Here is an 18,057-nt window from a genome sequence, read left to right on the forward strand (position 1 = left end):
GAAAAGTGCACCGCTTTAGCTGGCAGAAGCAGTCTACAGCGCGTAAAATTGCCGAACAAGATATATATATAAGAAAATTTCTAAACTTATCTTGACCCACCCCGCATTTATGCACGGGAAGCACGGAACATTGTGCTTCTTTAGCTTCTGCAAATAATGAACATTCACGTCATGGTACAGCCACGCAACTTTCAGAACAAACTAAATTTTCAGCCTGACGCATGTTCGAGTCAGCGACCCTACTGAACGATACGTTCGCGCCACGCTAAGAAAAAAAGTTCATCCGCAAAAATGTTTACCAGGACTCTTTGGCGCTTCTGGGTTTGTTGCTCGGTTCCATCGACGATGAGAAGTCCAAGCGTGGGCAGAGAGTTCAGCCGCAGGCTTGGGTGTCTGACATCGGGCCGATGGAAAGCGCATGCCTCGAAGTGTTCAGCGCAGAAACGGGGAAGATTTGGTAGGTTCTCAGTGTTATCGCGCCCTGCGCAACGTAGCCATGCGCCACGTTCGTCCACCGTCAAGGAGAACATACGTAGGCTCTTTGAGCAGTTTTTTGAAGTCCTATTAGAGCACAACCTCACCCAACAAACGTCCGGCAACGCGAATATATCACTCGCGAATAGAACAGCACTTGCAACTAAACGCGATGGCATCCCACAGATCACTCGAAAAATTGTAGATGAAGGATGTCTGGGATAGCAAAAGTGGGAAGTGCGGCAGACGTGAGACCATCGAAAAGTTTAACCGTGTGCGCCAACAGCCCACAAGCAACAAACGCGACGCGAGTGCTTCCTCGGAGCAGGCCGCAGCCATACAATAAAGCACATCACAAGCAAGGCATCACACAAAGCACACATGTTCAATAACCTGTAGCAATGTGGTGGAAATAAACGAACTAAAATCGTTAAGTGCACTGAAAACAAAGCACAGCTGCGGCGGCGACTCGGTGGTTATGGGCCTCGGCGACTGAGTAGGAGAACCCAGGTGCACTGTCGGCTACAGTGGCTGTTTCGAAGTCGGCGAAAGGCCCAGGTGAGCCATGCGATGTCATCGCACTATAAAGAAACCCATGTGATCAAAATTAATCCACAGCCCTCCTGTACAGTGTCCCTCAGCCCATCTGTTGCTACAGGATGTTAAACCACAAAATTTACAATTTACAAACACAGCAGAACACCGCACAACAGACAGTGCATTCAGTCACTTTTGTGCCCGCTCCTTGTAGTAGCGGACAACAGCAGCTCAAGCTGAAGCGCCGCTTGTGGTTGCCGTGATTCTGGTGTCGAAGACCCACTGTGGCATGATGGGCTCGTTCAACTCCTCACAAATATTTTTCAGCACACAGCAGGCGCGATTCACGTCAGCAGTACTGTTCAGATTACATTCCATACTTTTCATGCAGTAGCGAAATCGACCCTTCATCATCTGTCATTTTCCACCCCTCTTCTCGGTTTTGAAAGCCGGTAATTAAATTCCTTAATCTCGTGATCCAGGTGGCCCGGTAGCTAAATGGCTTAATGAGGTGTGATGTCAGGATCACAAAGTATCAAAGTATGAGTGTCCCGACTTGTGTTCCACTGATGTTGCCACAGGTGACTGAAATGCCGGGCTTCCGACAAACTGCTAGGTTGGACTGTTGGTACATGTATGCATCATGGCAGCGTCCGGGTGTGCCGACCCTAACAAAGCGGAACCTTTACTTATGGTCAACAAGAAGAGAAGAGAGAGAAAAGGACGGAAAGGCAGGGAGGTTAACCAGGCGATGCCCAGTTGGCTACCCTACACTTGGGGAGGGGAACAAAGGGTCAACAACAAGAGTCAGCAGTATCATGCTATACCTGCAAAGTAACAACAATAACAGAAGTCACACAAGCTTTCTGTCGACCGCAGATGTCTTGCTTCGAATTGTGACTGCCTATCTCAAAGTGGATTCCTGGCTAAGGAAACATGCCTGAAGTATGTTTTGCAATAACACTGCTGTGCCATCATAGATGGCCATCTTGAATGATATGGGGTACAGTAGGGGCGAGAACTGCTGATGTGCAGCGATGTGATTATCAGCAGTGGAAAGCAACACTGAATGGCCCTATGTTACGAGTACAAAACCATGTAAACAGCGATAAAGTTACTGCAAACGCTAGACATACAGTACTACCTGACAAGCGTATGTTCACTGTAAACGACGTGCCAGTGTCGGCCCGCCAAGAAACGAAAGAAAAATGATTACGCTGGAGCACCTTACCATCTTTTGTCGTTGTAATAGTATGTTGCCTTCTCCTTCGGTGGCGAGAGAGGAAAATGGCAGCCGTTCAACGCCCCAACTGCCTGTGGAAAGTCCAGCACGGCATCGCACTCCTTGATTTGGTCGGCAAGTCGCTCTCCGCATGGCATCGTGAGCCAGTCAGGCTCAAGGTCAGAAATTACTGCTGTACAGAATTCTCTGCACAAGGTGTTCGCAGTTTACCTGCCGACTCCAGAGAGGTTCGCGATCGACCGATCTTCAGCCCACGAGCGAAGTTTATATAAACTCACGGCGACCCTCTTTTTCATTCGTTCGTCTCGCCGCTCAAAGCGCGACTAAGGTGTTCAATGATGGTTACAACGGACAACGCGACCGCGCCGCCGCGAAACGCAGAAACGGGCGCCAAAGTGCTGCGCTCTAAAATGTCACCCAATATATCTCAAAGTATTGCTCTGAATTGAAAAACCTCTAGATTTTATGCTGCTCTCAAGCTCCTGAAAGTCATGTCACATAGGTATATACCTCTCCTCAAAATAACAGTTACCACACAGAAACTCCGTAGGAAATTTTATTATTGCTTATTTGAATGTTCCTGTGCTTCTGGAGCTCTGAATGCTTCTGCTCTTCGGTGCCTCTCGTTCTCACTCCTCACTTCGCTTAGTTTGGTACCCATGGCCAGCAGCAGCAATTTTTCAGAGCACTCCCACCCCTTCTTGCTCGCCAGGGCACTTGTGTAGGCTGCATCGGAGATAAGAGTGATCAGAATATAAATCTGCGCAGAACTCGTGCGCGTGGCCACAGTAGCATAGATCGAAGAACTATGCACAGCAGCAAACATCATACTGCAAAATGCATTCTCGCATATGAGAAATTTCATTTCAAGCTTTTCCGGGCTTTACCATAATAGTTTCCCGGCCTAACCGCGAATGGAAACAGGTGTACGCAAATGGTTTCTGAAACACTCTCATTCGCACTAACGACCTGATTTTAAAACGCGCACCTGCTGTTACTTACACTGCTCCTGTTTAGCTGTAGAACGCAGGCCTTGTGGCAAGTGTAATGGGGCCATTGTAGCTTAGATACACAGAATGCCGCATCCTTATCCGGTGGTAAAACAGAATTGGTACCGTTATTTACAACAATGCAAAGGTTCCAGTTCCTGATTCGTGCATATGTCACAGTCCATGGCGGCTTGTTCACTAATCTCCATGCAGTTCAAGAAGCTGTCTCAAAACAATGTACATGCATGCACATATGTTTCCAGCTGTACATCATCAATTAATCGCACAGAATTTACATCATTTCGAATCGAATCAATAACTAAAGAGGTAGGGATGCAGTACTAACGTACAGATGCAATAACTTACACAGGATCGCCAGGGTGTAGCGAGGGCCGCTGCTCGACAGGTCGATGGAGGCCTCTGGCTCGCTTCCCTTTCATGGAGCAGGTCACAAGCGCCTCTCGCGAGAACATGACCGCCATTAGCGTCCGGGCCGTTGCAGTGGATGTTTTGCAGCCAGTGTCTATACTGCAAATGAATGACTTGTGGGCAAAAACCACAGACCCCGCCTCGAGCTCGATGACGGGCAGAAAATGTAAGTGGTTTTGGTCACTTTACTTAGTTCCACAGCAAGCAATGGAATTAATTTCACTGTTTTTGAACTTCAGAAACAGGCGACCGCGGGCAGTCAGAGCTACATATTTGCTTATTTCTCTTAGCATGGCTAAACTGCGCACTTTAACAGAAAGAAGATTCGAATGATGTTGAAAATCTATTGAGGCTTTCTGTTTAAGAGTTTCTGCCGAAGCTGGAATATGATGAGGTCCTCTGTGTTGTATACCACGCTTTAATACATGAATATTTCAAAGGATATGCACAATACTTACGTCAGCATCGTTCCAGCTGTAGATCAGCTGCGTTGAAAGTGGCAGGTCTCCCACGGTCGGTTCTGGACTTCCTCTACCGGAGGCCGGTAAGCTGTGCGCACTTTGATCGTTATTTTCGGGATCCTGTGGAATAATTTCCGGACGCGTCTTCTTTGGGGCTGGCTCCAATGGGAGCGATGTATCTTCTTCTTCAGTTAGGATGCCATTTGAGGTTTCGCAGTGAGCTTTGATGGCACCAGCCGTGACAGGCTTGTTACCGCAAGTATGACACTGCATACTGTTGACAATGTTCTCCGCAGATTTCAGGTGTTCATCCAGCTCTAAATTGCAGGGAAGATTAAACGACGTTCAAATATCATAAGCACAGAAAACCTTTAAAAGCGTGCAGGGACAAGCAGCGAATAAATAACGCAGACTGAGCCCGTCCTTCGAAGTTCATTACTGTGAAGCTCTCGTTGGCTTCTGGGTATTGAGTAAATTAAGGGTACTGTTTTGACATTGAAATGTAATTGAGCGCGTAAAATTTTAATGTAAAACAAGATGACAAATGCACCGAGTGGCCGTGAATATAAAAACGTACCTCTAAAGTTTGTGCACTATCACACAGGCAACAGAAAGAGTGTTTATTTGAAAGGTTTTTTCCTGGTGATTGCAACGACTACCTGTACACCAAGGATAACCGACTGGTCGTCGATTTTCACGACCGAATCTGATTTCCGAAGCCCCAAATCGGTCAAGTAGTGGGGTTCCTCCAGCACTTCGTACTCCTTATCACGCAACCGCTTTGCCAAATACTTCGCAATCACGTTATGGCGCCTGATGCGCTCATGATGGGTTCTATGGCACATCTGTAGGACGTGACCGAGACTCTCGATGGATCGACACTTCGCTCGGCAGATCGTGTTCCCTTGGCGACCGGGCTGTAGCCTCTGAGGGGTAGGAAGGGCATTGATGGCAATCTTGACGAGGTTAATGAACTCACGTCCACGGAGGAAGGTTGTACCTTCTCCCAGCCAACTCATACTGCCCGGTGCATTTATGCATCCCTTCAGTGCCTCCCCATCGGCGCTGCTGTGCAAAGCGTCTCTCCAGAAAGTGTGGTACTGCTTTTTCGTGTGGATTGTTTCCCGCGGTACTCTGAGAGCCGCCTGGCTTGGTCCAGACATTTCCCCACGTACGCTCCGGCGGTTGCTTGCCGACACATCGGACTGTCGGAATGACAAAGACGTTCGAGCCTTTGTATGCGTAACCCTGGTATGACTGTACGCAGGCAGGGGATACCTGGTCCTCCATGCTTCACTTCAGAGGGGAAGAACCCCAGCGCGACATCGTGCGGAAGCACTAGCCACCGCCGGACCGCGGCCTGCATCAGCGTGTCAATCTTCGAAAGCAGCATAGCCGACACCGGACCCAACACCAATCGGTGGTAGACTCTGGGGATAAGGTAATACTTTAGTATTACCAGTCTCTGCTGCGGCTTCAAGGGGCCTTTAGACACCCGAGCCAGCAGAGTTTTCACCTCAGAGTGGACCCTGGATTTTTCCAATCCCACTGCCTTGTATCGCAACCCGAGGTAGCGCCACGTCCCTGTGGTGTCGGCTTTGGGGATGGCTTCACCATTTAGCAGATAGGTGCTGGAGGTGTCGACCTTTACAACTTTCCTGCGTCCACTTGGAGGAAGTGTTAGGGACAGTTACTGTGAGGGATTCAATTGCAGTCCCCGCTCAGCCAAGAAGCTCTCGAGGCTGCTCAATAGACCTCTCCCGGCCTACGTCATCAACGCACGTGTTTCTGGTCCGATGGGCAAAACATGCGCCGTACCAAGAACGCTCACACTGGGAGAAGAAAGGCTGCCAGGCGTTTCGAATCAGGGAACAAAGCCGGTGGGGGAGTGCTCGGCACCTGAAAAACCGGTTCAGAACCGAAAGTCGACGATTTTGCCCATCGGGGCACACCTTTTTGACGTCGCACTGTTGAAATCAGGGAGACGCGTGGATGCCATAACGACAATGTCGTCGGCAAACGTCATAGCTCCGACTTTAAGGTTCTCACCAGCAAAACAGATGTTTAGGTCACTGGTCTCCAACCATTCATTGACCACCAAATTGAAGAGAAGGGTTGACAGAGGATCTCCTTGTCGGACCCCCACGGTGGGATTTACTACCAGACTGGCGTCGTCGTAGTGCAGAACTGTCGATGATGTGACGGACTGATCGTGCCGAAGGGGTTTATTGTTCGTCCACCAACGACAGGCTCCACAACTGCGGAGACGGTTCCTGTGAACATCGATTCCGTCACTGACTTCCACTGCTCTAGGAGAGCTTGGGGATCCTCAACCGCAGACGTGACCTCGCCATCCAGGATTTCCCGGGCGCACCGTCCGTGCTTTCTCTTGAAGCGCTCCTGCGCTTGTGCGTAGAGCCACTTCTTTGCTTTGCGCCTACTCTCGGGTTTCCTGGGAGGCTTCGGTCTCGACCTCCTTGTTTTGCAATGGTCCTTCTGGAGAGCTTCTCGCACATAATTATTTAGTGCACTGCTCAAGCCATTAACACTGGTCTTTCTTGCGAGGTATCGCTTTACTCTTTCCCACAGCCGGGGGACATCGAATACAGGCGGCGGAGGTTTCGCCACCAGAGCTCTGAGCTCCTCTTCGATGGCCTCCCTTGTCTATGGGGCTTTAGGCTGGGGGTGCGGTGTTGTTTCCCCTGCGATGGTCTCAGTGTCAGGGGCCCTGCAATCATCGACCCCGCTGGCAGCTCGTGATCGAAGTTCAACGACCACCTCCCTGTAGCGATGAGACTTGAAGGAATCGAGAGATCTCTCAGTGAAGCGATTTGCCAGCAACTCATTTATGTTGCGCTTGGCCCCTGTAAGGGTTAGATCAGCCTCTAGTCGAGCCATGAAGTATTCTTCTTCTTCTGTCCATCTCGGCGTGCTTCGAGTGACATCAATCGCCCTGTTATATGCCTCAAAATGCGTCCTGCGCCAATGGAGACCGATTCCGGACTTCTTTGCAATGGTCCTTCCACATTCCGTGCATGTGTGGTGACTGCTGTCTTGGCTCCCGTTCTCCCCATCATAGCGGTCATCGTCGGGTGGTTCTTCTCCAACTTTAAACCCTTCGCCACAAGACGCAGCTTTCGGGGAGTGAACCGACTCTGTGACGGGCCCAGGAGCCTTCGGTCTGTCCTTCGGTCGGGCCCCCGTACCCTTCCAGGCTGACGGCTGATGAGATCCACCCGCCCTCAGGGCTGCGATGGCACCCTCTCCAGCTGCTGGGAGGCCGCGGGAGACCGGTCCACTCTGCTTTGGGTTGTCATGAACCTGACCAACATCTGTCTGCTGATTATGGCTAATTTGGTGCTCGTTCCCTTGAGCTTTATTAGTCACTTGTGCTATGCCACTCTCATCCAATGCCCCACACAGACGGGCTCTGGACTCGATCGACACTGCTGGGATTGCAGATTGGGAGTTCGCAGCTGGGATCACTCGTTCCTCTCCCTCTTCGAGGGCTTTGCCTCCCTTGCGCAAACGACCAAAGTGAATCTTCAGACCTCGTTCAGTGGGCCGCCGTTTCTCGCATACCTCACAGGTGAATCCAGCACTCACAGGGGGAGCACAAGGCCCCCCAGACAAGCTGGGTTTCTGCGCTTCCTCCTCACCAGTACTTGGTGCGACCGCCACTCGGCGGCCGCTTTCTTTAGTTTTTCTTTGAGTCTTTGGGCCAAGTAATTCTAGGTCGAGGGGCTGGCAACCCCATCAACCCGTTGTGCAAACACCCGTTTGGCCCAAAGACATTCCGGGGAGGGCGGTCTTTAGAGCCCAGTGTGCCCGGCACTTAAGGAGGCACATTCTTTAGGGGTTTCGCTGTCCGGTTGCAAAACAATACCTGACGTCCCGCTCTCTCGCAGTGCTGCCCCCCGAACGCATGCCATCCCCGGTTGCGGATGTTGCCCTGGCGCGAAAATGGGGGTGAAAAACCGTGCCTCTTTCTCCTGGCTGGTTTAAAAAACACCCCTAAACGGATACCAGTTGCCCTCCTTAGCTTGAGTCATCATTCCCTTAGCCGGACACTGCACACCCTAACTCTCCTGGTGTACCAGCGCCTCCATTGACACCTTTGGGTGGCAGGGGCACCCTTTCGTAGGGGGGGGGGTTTGGCTCTGCCAGTCAGCCGCATTGTTCGTTATCCCTGGGCGGTCGGTCCTGCTCATCTGTGTGAGCCATCCTGGTTCAGCCAGGGTCACCCCGTCAATTGCCGCCACAACCGACGTGGTCTAATAAAAGCACCCTTTGGCCAATCGTGACCGTCGGGCCTAGGCCTTATTAGCCCTGGATGTTTGCCCAGAGTTGCCAGACGGACCCAACGTCTTGGCCCCAGTCAATGCGCCCACAGGCAGAAGGCCTGTAGGCTTCAGGCCTGACTAGCTCTGGGCTGTCACCCCTCTCGGTCACCTACAGGTGAGCTCCTGTAGGGTCCAGTGGGCACCACGGGGGGGTGGGAGTGACATCGGACTGTTATAGATCCGGCCTCGTCCCATGCAGGAGATTTTCCCCAACCTGCAAGAGGACATGGCTTTCATATTTGCCCAGCCAGTAACCAGACAAGGGAAGCTGCGGTTCAAGGCTTCCCACTATCACTACCTGCCCGGCGCTCCATCGCCTCCTCTCCTGAAGTAAAGACAAGGTATTGCGAGAATCCTCTGGCACAGCCGCGATGCCTGCCCCAATTTTCCCTCTTGGAACTGGCGACCTCGCGAAGTGCCTGAGTACTCGGTTTTCCCTCATCACATCAGGAAGCTCAGGGCAGGAAAATGTAGCGCTTCTCCCTGCAGTTCTGGTGACCTGTCTCAGCTTGCGTTCCTTTCAGACATTAGGCCACGGGCAAGAGAGTCATAGTTACTCCCAAGACACGAAGCGCTGCCACCGTGATACACTGACCCCACAGTGTGTGACGTCACACTAACACGCCTCAGGAAAACCTGTACACCACACCTAGAACTGCAAGAAAAATACAGAAATTATACTGCATTTTACACTGATGGGTCAAAAACTCATGCCCATGTAGGAAGTGCAGTAATACAAGGAAAAAATAAAAATGCAGTACGACTGCCCTCATGTGCTACAGTTTTCACCGCTGAGTGTTATGCCATTTGTGTTGCGGTACAGAAAATGACAAATGAAACATCAAAAACAGCATCATTCATACAGATTCACTGAGCGCCCTTACCGCATTAAACTCCAAAAATGCCACGGAGCCACTGATAGGAAGCATCATACACCACATAGTAAAGGTCACAACACAAAAACATGTTATAAAATTCTGCTGGCTTCCCACTCACGTTGGCATTAGGGACAATGAGAGCCGACATGTGTGCTGCACAAGCCAGAACCATGGAAATAAAACATGCGAATTTGCCTCCTAGGGATTACATGAAGTTAGTGCATAGCAAACTAAGAGCCAAATGGCAAGCTTCCTGGGAAAATGAAGGAAACAACAAGCTGCAGAATGGAAATCAAGCCACCATAAAGAGCGTTTTATCGAAGTAAATTTATGTCGTTTACGCATAGGTCACATACACATCACCCATAGCTTATTAACAAAAAAAGACAAACCTGTGTGTGAAATGTGTGGTGAGGAGCTCACAGTTAATCAATCACATTTTAATTTCTTGTTCGCATCTCGAAGAACATAGAAAAAAAATGTTCACTGTATTTTACAATGAACACAATCCATTTCATCCCGCATTGCTTTTAGGCGAGCAAACACTCGTCAAGTTTTCTCTTTGTGTAAGTTTCTAAAGAAAGCCAATGTTTTAAATCTAATATAATGTAACATCTATACACTTAATATAACATCATCTAACCTTGTGTTTGGCGCATGATAGCTGCAGTTGCTTATGCGCCACAAAACCCCATATAACTAACTTTAATTTGCTCCTTGATGCATCAGTTCCATTTTTTAGCATCATTATAACACATTATGTGCTGCACGCACGACAGATAATTGCCTTTTCATTGCCTCTGTGCTGCTGACACTTCTTTCATGCAATGAGATAAAAGCAATATATTCCCACTGGTATGGCCCCCATCAAGCAAACCATTCAAACTGTCCATATGTGATAGCAGTCCCCTGCTTTCCTGCGAATGCATGGCTGACACACGCCGTGCAGTGATGAGAGTATGTTCAATAATGTTCGCTGTGGCATGTTCAAAACCTCAAGGCGATGCTTGTTTTCAGCTAGTAAGAATGTCACCTATAAGGATTACGTACGGGAGCCTTTTTCTCCTCTTTAAGCTTGCATATGAAAGGTAATGGTAGCAGCATGGACATACGTTGTTCTTCCTCATTAGTCCAAAATAGTTCAGTAGGCCATAAGCTCATAGCTTTTAGATAAGTGCATGTGCCTCTTTCTAGGAGCCAGTTCTGATGTGCACATGCTCTGCTGCAGGGCGCACCGTGGCGACCCAGACTCCGAAACACTTGTCCGAAGCACCTTACTGCGCACCGCAGCACCGGTCTTTTGGCAAGTATGGACAATGGAAAAGAGGCAAGCAGTTATTGGAATTTCATATCTGGATATGGTAATACATGCTGAAAATTCTGGCAGCTACGCAGGTGAACCGTACCGTGAAGGTTTTGGTTGCGGCCCGGACGCAGACCGACCTGCCTGCACGGCTGTCTCCCATACCCCCTAGCTTTAGGGCACAGGGTGCTTCAATGCCACAGCCACTTGAGGCAGCGGAAGGCAGTCTGGAATGGGAGGAAGATGAGCAGGAACCCGCTGCAGAGTTCCACACAACGTACAGCCCCCGTCAACAGTATACAGCCCAAGGTGTTTGCTTCGAAGCTATTTAGCGTGGCTCCCTGGCGCATCAAGCAGTCCAAACCTTGGGAGGATTGAGGACTCAATGCCTTTTCTCTTTCGAGAGATCACGGTTGCTGAGGATGCATAACGAGCCATGCTGCAGGCCTCACAATCAAACCCCTTGGGCTGTATACTTTTGACGCGGGGTGTACATGCCATCATTTGAAACAAGTTTTGGCAGGTTTGTGAAATCTATCATTATAATGCATACACGAGCATGTGCTCAAGTACTCTTAGCAATACATCTGGGCTTGCACTACTTGGTTGCCAAGCGTGAAACATGGTTTTAAATACTGGCGCCAGTGGCTGCGTCTCGGCGTACGTAAAGTGCAGAGAACACCCGTCAAAAATCTCCAGGTGGTCGAAATTGATCTGCAGCCCTCCACTACGGGACCCTTCTTTCCCTCCCTTCAACCTTCCTCACATTGTGCTTGGGCTGTCAACTGAGAATGCGGCAGATACTTTGCTTTTCCTTTCCTCATAATTAATCTACATATGTGTGTTGAGGCGTACTATGCAGTAAAATACTAGGCAATGCGTTTAGATAAAATACCTTATCTCTTACTTTTTCAGTAGCAGCAGGCAATAATAGAGCTACCGTTTCATTTTGAGAGTCAATAATTTGAGATGAGTGCCCAAGAATTGGAGTGCAATCGAATGCTCTTTATTTCAGTGACCATGCAGAAATGCCCCTCGAAAGCGAACGAAAGTTCACTGTTCTGGAGAGGTGCCTTCGGGAGCTGGTAGGCACCCTCGCACCTGCTTGCAACTGTGTCGCAGTGTGTTCACTGTCGTGGGCACACTGCTCAGGGTGGGCGTGGCATGTGCGCAGAGGCACGAGTTGACGTGGAACAGCCAGCGATCTGTGCGTGACAATGCGGCTGGCAACCTCCTCATCGCTGTAGGTCTTCTCTTTTCGGGCTGCTCCCCGCAGGGAGGCGTCTGCAGCATGCAGACGTTGGTGAGTGGCGACACCACGGGGTTAACCCGAGCATCCGCAGGGACATCCCCACAGGGGGATGATGGTGAACAATGCGTCACCACGGACCCGAGCATCCGCGCTTAGCCGTGCGTGGCATCGCCGTGTCCGGGGAAAAGGGGATCCTGGTGGTTGAGCCGATGCCGAGCGTTTGGACCCTTAAGGCCCCTCGGCGGAGGCAACACACCACTTTGGCCCCAGCTTCCTGTAGACGGCACCTCCGGCCTGACCCAACCGGAGGAAATCGGCAGTCGCCTTTTCCTGTCCGCCCCTCTATCTTTCACTTTCCTATTCCCTTTCTTACAACTTTCCTGTATCCTCCTCTCTTCTTCGTTTTTTCCTCTTTTTCCTGGCGGCGAGGGGTAACCGTGTGTGACCAACTACCCTGAGTTGAGTCATATTAGGTTATAGTTAAACTGTACAGCTGGCGTAGGCAGGACTTGCTTTCAAGTTCCTGTCGCGTCCCCTTGTTGGACTCCATGGTGGGTGGCTGGCACCATGACCGAAAAACATCAATTTTTTATGGCTCCCCCCCTTTCAAAACCAGATCGCTCTCTCAAAAGAGGGCGGAACGAGGCAACAGATTTTTTCCAGAAAAAGAAAACGTCATTCACAAAGTTTCACGTAATTCACAGCAACTGTGAAGAAAAACAAGCACGAATTATATCCCCATTTCTTGTCGCCAAATGCTTAACAGATACCTTAGGGCCTGGCTACAAGGTATCAAAAATGGCCAGCGGCGACCTACTTCTTCAACTACGCGAGAGCATCCAGTGCTCAAAACTCTCAAACATCGATTCCATAGGGGACATCTCTGTCTCCGTAACTCCCCACCGATCTCTCAACACAGTCAAAGGCGTGATCTCAGAAGCTGACTTTATCCACCTAACAGAAAATGAAATTTTTCAAGGACTATCAGAACAAAATGTAATTGAAGTCCACAGGATCAAAATCCGCAAAGATAACAAGGAAATAGACACCAAACACATGGTCCTCACATTTAACACCAGTAGCTTGCCCGAAACAATCGATGTCGGATACTTAAAAGTCAACGTAAGGCATTACATACCCAATCCCCGTCGCTGTTTCAACTGCCAGAAGTTTGGCCATGGCTCACAGAGCTGCCGCGGCCGCAAAACCTGCGCGAAATGCGCATCAAAGGACCACCAGTCTGAGGAAGCCGCCTAGGCGGGACCGCGTCTGCCTAGGCGAGCTTCAAACGAGCGTAACTCTGGCTTGCTTTGCGCGAAAGGGACGGGAAAGGTCTCAAAATATTCGCCCTTCTCAGCCCAACGCTCGGAACTAAAAATTGAGCGGCTGCGCTTAAGTCAACGGCCGCGAAAATTCGAAAAGGCGGCCCCTTGCGAGACTGGTCAATCACGCGCTGCTCCGGCTACAGTGGAAGCAGCGGGTCGGCGATGACTGCACAAGATGCGCGCCAGCGCGGCCGACACGTGGCGTAAATTTCGTCGCGTTCCGCCAGGCAAAAGTGCCGTTAAAAATTCGAAGACCATTCACCGCGTTCGCCGGGGAGGGAACCGCGTCTGCCTAGGCGGGACCGCGTCTGCCTAGGCGAGCTTCAACCGAACGTAACTCTGCCTTGCGTTGCGCGAAAGGGACGGGAAAGGTCTCAAAATATTCGCCTTTCTCAGCCCCACACGCGGAACTAAAAATGGAGCGGATTCGCCCACGGGAACCGCCGTGAAGATTCGAAAAGGCGGCCCCTTGCGAGACTTGTCAATCACCCGCTGCTCCGGCTACAGTGGAAGCAGCGGGTCGGCGATGACTGCACAAGATGCGCGCCAGCGCGGCCGACACGTGGCGTAAATTTCGTCGCGTTCCGCCAGGCAAAAGTGCCGTTAAAAATTCGAAGACCATTTACCGCGTTCGCCGGGGAGGGAACCGCGTCTGCCTAGGCGGGACCGCGTCTGCCTAGGCGAGCTTCAAACGAACGTAACTCTGCCTTCCGTTGCGCGAAAGGAACGGGAAAGGTCTCAAAATATTCGCCATTCTTAGCCCAACACGACCAAGTAAAAATTGAGCGGCTGCGCTCAAGGCAACGGCCGCGAAAATTCGAAAAGGCGGCCCCTTGCGAGACTGGTCAATCACCCGCTGCTCCGGCCACAGTGGAAGCAGCGGGTCGAGGACGACTGCACAAAATGCGCGCCAGCGCGGCCGACACGTGGCGTAAATTTCGTCGCGTTCCGCCAGGTAAAAGTTACTTTAAAAATTCGAAAACCATTTACCGCGTTCGCCGGGGAGGGGACCGCGTCTGCCTAGGCGAGCTTCAACCGAACGTAACTCTGGCTTGCTTTGCGCGAAAGGGACGGGAAAGGTCTCAAAATGTTCGCCTTTCTCAGCCCCACACGTGGAACTAAATATTGAGCGGCTGCGCCTACGGCAACGGCGGTGAAGATTCGAAAAGGCGGCCCCTTGCGAGCCTGGTTAATCACCCGCTGCTCCGGCTGCAGTGGAAGCAGCGGGTCGAGGACGACTGCACAACATGCGCGGCAGTGCGGCCGACACGTGACGCAAATTTCGTCGCGCTCCGCCAGAGGAAAGTGCCTTTAAAAATTCGAAAACCATTTACCGCGTCCGCCGGGGAGGGAACCGCGTCTGCCTAGGCGGGGCCGCGTCTGCCTAGGCGAGATTCAAACGAACGTAACTATGGCTTGCGTTGCGCGAAAGGGACGGGAAAGGTCTCAAAATATTCGCCCTTCTCAGCCCAACACGATCAACTAAAATTTGAGCGGCTGCGCCGACGGGAACGGCCGCGAAAATTCCAAAAGGCGGCCCCTTGCGAGACTGGTCAATCACCCGGTGCTCCGGCCACAGTGGAAGCAGCGGGATGAGGACGAATGCACAAGATGCGCGCCAGCGCGGCCGACACGTGGCGTAAATTTCGTCGCGTTCCGCCAGGCAAAAGTGCCTTTAAAAATTCGAAGACCATTTACCGCGTTCGCCGGGGAGGGAACCGCGTCTGCCTAGGCGAGACTGTTGAATCGCCCCTATCTCGAGCTAGAATGGCAGGAAAACGACGGGACCGGTGGCAAAAGATGCGCCTATACACTGACTTCAAATTCGTAGGCTTGAGACATAGGGGCCGGCCGTGAAAAGTTTGAAATGGTCAAACTCTCCCTGTCGCGAGCGGTTAATCGCCCGCTGCTCCGACCGCAATGTCAGGAGAGGAGCGCCGATGCTCGAAAAAGATGCGCCGCAGCGCGGCCGACGCGGCGCTGTAAAATTCGTCGTGCTCCGCCAGAGAAAAGGACCTTTAAAAATTCGAAAACCCCGTACCGCGTCTGCCTAGGCGATACCGTTCAATCGCACGTATCTCGGCCCAGACTGGTAGCAAAGTGACGAGATTGGTAACAAAAGATTCGCCTTTGAACGCCCTACACAGGGAAGGCAAAGTCGCAAACGACTTTCGCCCCGCGTCTACCGGGGCGAACGCGCCCGAACGGCAAAGTCCGAATTCTGGCAGCAGCAGCGGACACGCACACAGCATATCAAGATATTGTCTTCAATTTTTCAGCATTTCATCGACGTACTGCCCCGTGTCATCGTCAGAGGATAACCGAGGTGGGCGTGTCTGGCACCCACAGTGAGCGCCACCTGGACTATCGCTTACCTGCAGCCGTGCGAAACACGTATCTTCACATTCTGGCAGCAGCAGCGGACACGCACACAGCATATCAAGATATTGTCTTCAATTTTTCAGGTTGGTGCTTGTTCGTATGCTTTATTGTAAACGGCATCATCATCTTGCCGTCGCTGCTGCTGCCAGGTGTGTTGTGGTGTAATTTTGTCGCCTCTAGGACTAACTTTGTCGGGTGCTTTCGCCGAGCGCCTCAGCGCGAAAATGGACAGTGCAAAGGATGCCCTACAAGATTTCAGGGCTCTCGGGGATAAGCCTCCAGGGAGCATTAAGGAAGTAGCGAAGATCCTTACCGAACTGCTAACTAAACTTGATGTATTTGCATCCGACATGAAAAGCAGTGTCGAAAAAATGGGCGGCTCAAGCACTGAAATTCGCGCTGAGCTCTCTGGCATTAAAGAGTCAATTGACTTCATGAATGAGGGGTTTGAAAGCTTCAAGGCAGATGTGGAGGGTTTTCGTCGGGAGCTTGCGGAAGTCAAAAAACAAAATGAACATTATCAGAAAACAAATGAGCTTCTGAGAAATGAACTGCAGGAGACAAAAAAAGAGATGTTAGAGCTAAAGCAGTTCACCAGGAACATAAATCTTGAAATCAAGGGACTTCCGCTTGCTCCGAATGAGGACCTTGTCAACTCTGTTCAGAAGGTGGCTTCTTGCCTGGGTGTCGAACTTGCCGAGTCTGACATTGATGTAGTGCATCGAGTGCGCTCTAAAGATAAGGATAAGCCAAACGTGGTGGTCAAGTTTGTCACAAGGTCTATCCGAGATAAAGTGCTCAATGCTGCTAAAAAGACCAAACTGAACACGAGACTGCTTGGTTTTGAAGAACAAGAACCATTGTTTGTTAATGAGCACCTGTGTGTTGAAAACAAAGTACTACTATCTAAAGCAAAGAAAGCAGCTAAGGACCACAACTGGAAGTTTGTTTGGTTGTCACAAGGAAAAATTTTGATGCGTAGGGCAGACAACTCCACTGTTCTGCACATCACAAGTGAAGGTGACTTGGCCAACGTTGTGTGACTTTTCTTTTTTTTTCTGTCGTTTAGATCTTAGCATGACATTTTTTCTGTTTCTTTTGACATGGCTTTTACGTTTCAACAAGTTGACGATTTGATGCGTGATAAAAGCTTTTCAATTTTGCATTGTAACGTGCGCAGCATACGAAGTAACCTAAATAACTTGATTGTACATATGGCAAGGTATAAATCCTGTTTTGATGTAATAGCCGTGAGTGAAACGTGGCTCAAGCGTGATGAAGTAGTCTCTTTCCCGGGTTATAAATTTTTATCCCAGCCACGGGATACACGAGCAAGGGGAGGTGGGGTAGGGATGTTTGTCAGAGATAGTGTCTCCTACCAGCTAATGGGAGTTGCGTCTGTTAGTTTTGACTGCATTGAAACCCTGTTCATAAAACTTCAAGATGGTTTGATGGTTGGTGTGGTTTATCGGCCACCAAACACATCGATAACGCAGTTCCTTGAGAAGTTCGAAATGATTCTAACAGAATGTTTTCATGGGCGTCGCTCTAATATTGTCATAATGGACGATTTCAATTTAGATCTAACACATGGAGTACAGAACAGCTACACTTTCCTTCTCGAATCATTTGCCTTACGCAACCTTATTACAGAACCTACCCAAGTAACAAGTACTTCAAGTACTCTAATAGATCACGCCCTCTGTAATATTGTCCCAGGTGTACTGGCCGGTACCTGCGCTGAGGTGGTAGCTGACCATTCACCTATTTTTCTTGTAGTTGAAAAAGACCTGCCTCCACAAGCGCAGCTGACGCAGTGTAAAATTCGAAGTAAGATAAACTATGTAGCACTACGTGAAACACTAGAACAAGCCGACTTCACTACGGCATATGATGAAAACGTCAATACTGAGTGTAAGAACTTTTTAGATATCCTTAAAAATGCTATTGAACAGAGCTCTCTGCCGAACACTAATAAATACAGCCAGCCAACGTGTCCTTGGATGAATACTGAAATATTAGCCGTGTTAAAAGATAAGGACAAATGGTATCACAAATGGAAGCAGTTGAGATCAAACGAATACTACCTAAGTCAGTATAAGCGTTGCAGGAACTTGTCTGTATCTCTTATGAGAAAAAGAAAAAAAGAATATTATTCATCACTGGTGAAACAGGCGCATGGAAATACAAAAAAAATTTGGGATATAGTGAACGACGCAATCGGCTTGCGATCCATTACAGCAACACTCCCTGAGACAGTTGACGAAGACACAGCAGAATCATTTAATACCTATTTTACCTCCATTGGGCCTACGGTCGCCGCGCAGGTTCATGCTGACGCACCTACGGCGAAGATGCCGGAACGTGTTAACAACAGTTTTGCTTTGCCTGACATAGGCATAGAAGAAATAGTCACTGCAGTCGGCAGCCTTTCAGCCGGC

General features: G+C 50.1%; 2 protein-coding genes across 2 annotated transcripts in view; one reads left to right on the forward strand and one right to left on the reverse strand.

Moving 5' to 3' along the window:
* The first annotated feature begins 15,460 nt into the window (after positions 1 to 15,460).
* LOC149369768 (uncharacterized) lies at positions 15,461 to 17,148 on the forward strand. Its single transcript, XM_089577866.1, has one exon. It carries the CDS (start codon positions 15,841 to 15,843, stop codon positions 16,657 to 16,659), a length of 819 nt encoding a protein of 272 aa, XP_089433992.1. The 5' UTR covers positions 15,461 to 15,840; the 3' UTR covers positions 16,660 to 17,148.
* Positions 17,149 to 17,945: 797 nt separating this feature from the next.
* The window catches only part of LOC149369769 (uncharacterized), a 14,577-nt gene continuing 14,465 nt past the window's right edge, over positions 17,946 to 18,057 (reverse strand). The window contains exon 4 of the mRNA XM_089576381.1: positions 17,946 to 17,959. Coding sequence (XP_089432507.1) covers positions 17,946 to 17,959 — 14 coding nt within the window. The remainder of the gene's footprint in view (positions 17,960 to 18,057) is intronic.

The sequence above is a fragment of the Amblyomma mixtum genome, chromosome 1, assembly GCF_055824585.1.
Source record: "Amblyomma mixtum isolate Tamu chromosome 1, ASM5582458v1, whole genome shotgun sequence".
Lineage (NCBI taxonomy): Eukaryota > Metazoa > Arthropoda > Arachnida > Ixodida > Ixodidae > Amblyomma > Amblyomma mixtum.

Coding starts and splice junctions, on each gene's coding strand:
- LOC149369768 (XM_089577866.1), top strand. CDS start 15,841: ATGGACAGTGCAAAGGATGCCCTACAAGATTTCAGGGCTCTCGGGGAT.